Raw genomic sequence first — 5,749 nt, 5'->3', positions numbered from 1 at the left:
GGGCAGTGGGCAACGACAGATTAGTGAGAGGTTAATCGAACAGACTCTTTTCTCGGTTGGGGATAGCGTTTTTCAGAGAGACCCTTTGCGCGGATGACAAAATGAATGAAAATGAGGTTTGAATTGTATTGAAATTCTATCTTAACCTTTTTATTCATCAACCCTGGCGGTAGTGTTCCGTGGAACGGTGACTTAGAATCAAATTATTTTGTTATCATTATCATTGATGAAATCTTGAAATTTTTGTACTTTCTTAATTAAATTAATGTTTAGTTGCATATGATATGATTGATGAGAAAGGCAGTTATCACAGGTGTATATAGTGATAAAATGATAGCATCGCTGCAGTTCAGTCCAGCTGCAAATGTTGCATGTTTATTTTTCGCCAATTTCTTCTCAATTGGCAAATTGGATTAATCTCACGGATTAATTTCACGGATTGAATTGAGTCAGTTAGGGAGGAATTAATCTCATGAAATTGTTGTGTTACTAAAATGTAATGGAATTTTCACTATCGTTTTGTGTTAATATTGAAGTTCGTTGATTTTTCAGCTCCTTTTTTCAGAAAATGGGAGAAGATGAGGATACCGAAAATGCTACTGATTCGCAGAATATCACAAATGTGAAAATACAGGGTGAAAATTTCATCACTATCCAAAGTGATTCTCTAAGAAAATTACGAGAAAGTAACGAGAAAGATGTATACAACGAAGTGGATAACATCTTTTTCGGTTAATTCCATTGGTTTGGTTAAGCAATTATTTTACTCCCTTTTCCTTCTTTTTTCTTTCGATCCCTTGGTTCACTACAAACTATTTTTCTGAGCTGTTTAATTGTTAGCAGTAGTGTTTTGAATTTTGAGGGTTATTACATAATGTGTGAGATATTTTTCAGAACGTACTCCTTCTCTGTGGTTAATTTTATGTTGAAAAAGATCGAACAAATTTGAATTTGAATTATAGGATTTGTTCATATTCACATATTTGATTTTCTAAAAGGTTAATAAAAACTTATGTTAAAATTTTGATTCGGACAAATTCAAAATATTTGTTGCAGAAAATGTTGCAAAATACACGAAGGATCCATGCAAGCTAATTACAAAATTGAAAGAAAAATACAAGGATGAATTTAAGGTAAATGTTGCAAAGTAGTATGGACGGAAATGTCTTTATTAGTTTTCACTGATTAATAATTCTTATTCGTATTTATGGAATTGTAAATTGATTTAGTAATAGAAAATGTACAATAATATTGAGCGTTAAACATAAATCGTTGAATGTTTAATCTATATGAACACTGGACCAGTCGATGACTGAAATTGCATTTAATTGATACTAGCAGGGGGGAAGATTGTGATAAGAAAAACAAAACTGCAATTTCTCTAATTTTGTTTCAAAATTTTCTTTAGAATTGGAAATGTCTCCATACGGATCACGTGGAGCATGGTGATTTGGTTCGGATGCGTGGAATGATTCTTAATGGAATGCAAACAGTATTCTCATTGAATGCTGTAGTTACGGAAGAAGAGAATGGCGACACTCGAACAGTTTGCGGAATTTTGAGGAATCGTATCAATTGTTCAGTTAGATTGATTTTTTTCTTTAATTTTCCTGTAGTTGCAATTTTAATTTTTTTTTGCATAGTGTTGATTTAAACTTTTTGAATTTCATTTATGGAAATATGGATTAATTTTTTGGTTTTGTTTATTGATTTTCTCTTTTTGAAAATGGATTACTTCCATTTTTAGAATATCAAGGAAGCAAAAGGTATGACTCGTCGGAACGCTTACATTTTGGTGCCCGAGAGAGGAGCAACGGATTGGTACTTAGAAGCTTTTCATGGTTAATATTTAGTCACATTTAAGACAACAGAATAGTCTAATCCTTCTTAAAGGATTTGCACAGTACATTCACTCATCATTAAGATGTATTTCTCAGTTCGTCTCACTGACCTGACTGTCTTGGCTTTCTCATGTCATAACTTTCCTTGAACATCTCTGGCGTTAAACTTCCACAGGATAAGTAAAAAATAGTCGCAAAAGATTGCATATAATAAGACTATAATATATATACATATTTGATTGTAATGAGAGAAAATTTTTAGGTAAAGACCGTCGGAGATTCACTGAGGTATTTTCCAAAAATGAAGAATCTAGGACTTATGCTCTGGTAAATTATTTCACAAGTCTTAAAACTCAAGATATTTAATGAATAAAAATTTTATTGATTATTGCCAAGGTTTCTCGAATGCCAAGTATGTGATTTGCGTATTAATGGAAAATATGTGATAAGATACTGCGAGTATTCCTGCAAAAATCATCTTTTCAGTTTTATGACGAGGAAAGTGAAAATTTTAAACCAAATGTCGTGTTTGATTTATATGGCATTCTCGACTTAGCTGAAATGAGAATTGAGTAAGTCATTTCGTTTCTAGTGGTTCAAATTTGGACTATTTTCGATAATTTGAAAGGATATGAATGACAGATGTGTGCAGGGGTTATATCGTGTAGCTTTCTGACAATATTGAAAGAAATTAACGAAATGTGATGTTACCACTTTATATGCGATTATTTATTTGTTACTACAAATTTTACCCATGGATGGTTGAATTATCTCCAAAACTATTGGTATTTTTTTTTCTTGATGCTTTTTTCTTTCTTTTCATTTTTTATTGTAGTAATAGAAGTTCTAAAACCTTTTTTCAGAGATAATGATGATGATAATTCAGATACAAGAAATTCATTGACCATGAGATCACTGCATGTTATTCATTACGAACTAGTAGAACATCACGATATTGTTGCATCAACTCATCGAGAGGTGCTTTTTAAACTGTATTTTCTTTCCTGTAGCATAAACTGAAGGAAATCGAATACAAATGTTTCTTTTCATCCAATTTTGCAGCTGTGTCTTTATAGGAGAAAATCTAAAGAAGATTATTTATATTATTTTCTGCTTCGCTTTAAGCATTTACTTATTTTTCAACTTCAATGTGATCTTTTGTTCTCGTATATCAGTTTATTAAGTTTTTACAGAAATGCGTACAGATACACCAGTATTATTACAATACCCTCGTAAAAAAATATTTTAGGTACTAGAGCGTAGAAACATACAAGGGTTTGAATCAGTGATTTATGCATTCGAACAACTCTTCGAAAGTAAAGTTGCTGCACAATCTTTGGCGTTTCAGTTGTTTATTTCGCGGTAAGTTGTTTTCTTTAGTTCCTTTTGACTTGCTGAAGAAATAGTTATTGCTTTAAGATAGGACTCATATTATTCGGACTTGATTTCAGGCATTCTCAACCGCCGAGATCGGTGGAATATACCTTTCCTTATACGATGAAAAGGATAAGTGACAGTAAACTGATAATTGAAATGATCAAACTTTTCGTGCCAAAAGTATATTCAACTTTTTCTGATTACCTTGTAAGAGCATTTCTAGAAGCAGCAAATGCATATATTTGTCTCAGCTGTATTCCAGCCATTAACATGCACTCTGGAAATGTTATTTCATTACGCTGTAAGGGACACCATAAAATAGTGATATGTAAAGAAACGTTTGGATCTGACTGGAAACAATGACTGAAGTGTTGATAGGCTTAAGAACCTCTGTTTCACAGGGGTAAAAAAAATCTATGGTGATATTTCTGTTTTCTGTTCGTAGCAATTACCAAATACCATCTTCAGTTCCATGGATTCAAAATCAATTGAGAAAAATTTTTTTGAAACATCGACGAGTGAATTGCAGGTTCACGTCGTCGAGATCATGGAGAAAACAATGGAAGAGTCGTGGGCGTCATATGAGAGGCCTCAAAGCGGTTTCGAACAAGGTTTACTACAAGTATCCGACAATACTTTAATTATTATCGATGAAACGAAAGTGTCATCAATGAAAAGCTTATCACTCACTAAGAAAGGTACTTTCTTATCAAACTGCTTGGACTTTATATTTATTCAATCACATTTCGCTTATTACTACACTTTAGATTGTACAAATCACATTTTTTTTCCTCATTTTTCTTTTACATGAAAAATTGAGCGAAGGTGCAATTAACATTTCTTTTTATCCAATTGAATGGTGAAGTAAGTTCAGTGATACAATGATATAATTTTTTTCTTTCGTTCTTTCATGAGTTCTTTCGAAGAGAAGTTAAACACTGTTGTACCAAATTAATGCAAATGGAAATGAAAAGCAATATTTGTTGCGAAGCGATGTGCATTACTAATATTTTTTTTAGATAGCACTATTTATATCAAATATCAACTGATTAGTTTTCTCTCTATCATTGCTTTTTCAATGAATATGTAAATTTTTCCCAAAATTCGTCTTCAGGATTCTTGGCTTTTAAATCCTCAGTAGCTCTTTTCCGACAGAACGAATACACAGTGTATATGTACTACTCTTCTAAATATTTCTTTGTAGGACGCGGAAATTACAATTTAATTAAAAATTTCTTGTCTACTCGAAAGATACCGTACATTTATCCTTATCAAACGGTGGAAATAGAATCCAGCATTAACGTACTTGTTTTGAGCGGCGAAAAGTGTTTCTTTGGGCAGGTATTTCTTTCATTTCATTGAATTTATTGAATCTGGATATAAATCATATTAGGAGCGATTTACTGCAAACCAATAGGGAAACAAAGTTGCCGTGATATATGATCAATCATTAAAAGACAACCGAAATTCATATTGTCAGATTCCCAACGGAACAAGATTTTTCCCAGTTCACTTCAATTCTGAATACTTTTCGTCTCTTTTTTTAAACCTTAACTGCATATTCATTTGTCCTTAGGAAAATTTTGCGATGACCGCACCTAAATCGTGCCGAAAAGATGTAAACTTCGTTCAGCAATATGCTGTTAAGCATGAAAGTGAACTTAATCTTTGTCGGCATGCACTTTTGTCTTGTTCCAAAGGTTTTTCCGACATCAACATTTGTAAAACTGTGGAAGAAGTAAGTGCTTTTAGCTTTAAATACATTATAAGTTTTTTTCTTTTGAAATATTAGAAAAGTTTTTGTGAAATAGCCTCGGAAAGTTCGAATAAAATAAGAAATATCCTGCAACGCATTGAAATTTCAGTTGGCAGTCGAAAGTTTCTTGAACATGCAACGCATATGTAGGAATGCTGATAATTCGGCCAGATTACACCGGCAGCTAATTATTTCCAAGTTATTGTTTTTTCATGTTCATAATTTCTAAGCTTATGGTGTGTTAGTGAATTTTTCAGCTTAATATTTGCTTGTTGGAACCAACTGGAATATTTACACTGTTAATTAAAACATTTTTAAATTAGGAAAGAACAAGTCATCAGTGTTTTGAAGACAGATATTTTGCAGCTGTGATCATTTTTTTTTTTTTCTGTTCTAGATTGTTAACAGCACTAAAAGGTGAAAAAATCGTTGATAAGGATTGTTGGACAAGAGCTGTGGAGCTTGAGAACGGTACGTTAGTATTTTGTGAAGTAATTTCAAGTAAACCACCATCATCTGTTAGGAGATTGCTTCATGAACCATTTTCATGCAATAAAAATACAAAAAGTGCACATTATTATAATAATAGTAATAATTAATAATAGTAATAGTAATTAATAATAATGGTAATAATACTAATAATAATAATGATAACAACAATAATAATGATAACAATGATAATTAATAATAATTAGTAATAACTGATAACAATTAATAATTATTAATTTATTAATTAGTAATGATGATTATTAATTAACAGTGATGATTATTAATA

At 31.6% G+C, this 5,749-nt stretch overlaps 1 protein-coding gene across 1 annotated transcript in view; it reads left to right on the top strand.

Annotated features, from left to right (window-relative positions):
• Positions 1-559: 559 nt before the first annotated feature.
• LOAG_10284 (hypothetical protein) overlaps positions 560-5,749 on the top strand; it is a 7,412-nt gene continuing 2,222 nt past the window's right edge. Inside the window, exons 1-14 of the mRNA XM_020448123.1 lie at positions 560-731; positions 1,057-1,133; positions 1,409-1,582; positions 1,748-1,841; positions 2,104-2,168; positions 2,328-2,413; positions 2,705-2,819; positions 3,091-3,203; positions 3,293-3,398; positions 3,748-3,916; positions 4,423-4,559; positions 4,795-4,956; positions 5,084-5,172; positions 5,372-5,445. Coding sequence (XP_020301705.1) covers positions 569-731; positions 1,057-1,133; positions 1,409-1,582; positions 1,748-1,841; positions 2,104-2,168; positions 2,328-2,413; positions 2,705-2,819; positions 3,091-3,203; positions 3,293-3,398; positions 3,748-3,916; positions 4,423-4,559; positions 4,795-4,956; positions 5,084-5,172; positions 5,372-5,445 — 1,624 coding nt within the window. The 5' untranslated portion in view covers positions 560-568. The remainder of the gene's footprint in view (positions 732-1,056; positions 1,134-1,408; positions 1,583-1,747; positions 1,842-2,103; positions 2,169-2,327; positions 2,414-2,704; positions 2,820-3,090; positions 3,204-3,292; positions 3,399-3,747; positions 3,917-4,422; positions 4,560-4,794; positions 4,957-5,083; positions 5,173-5,371; positions 5,446-5,749) is intronic.

The sequence above is a fragment of the Loa loa genome (assembly GCF_000183805.2).
Source record: "Loa loa unplaced genomic scaffold supercont3.442, whole genome shotgun sequence".
NCBI lineage: Eukaryota > Metazoa > Nematoda > Chromadorea > Rhabditida > Onchocercidae > Loa > Loa loa.
Note: the sequence above shows the minus strand (reverse complement) of the source record. Positions and strands in the feature narration are given on the sequence as shown.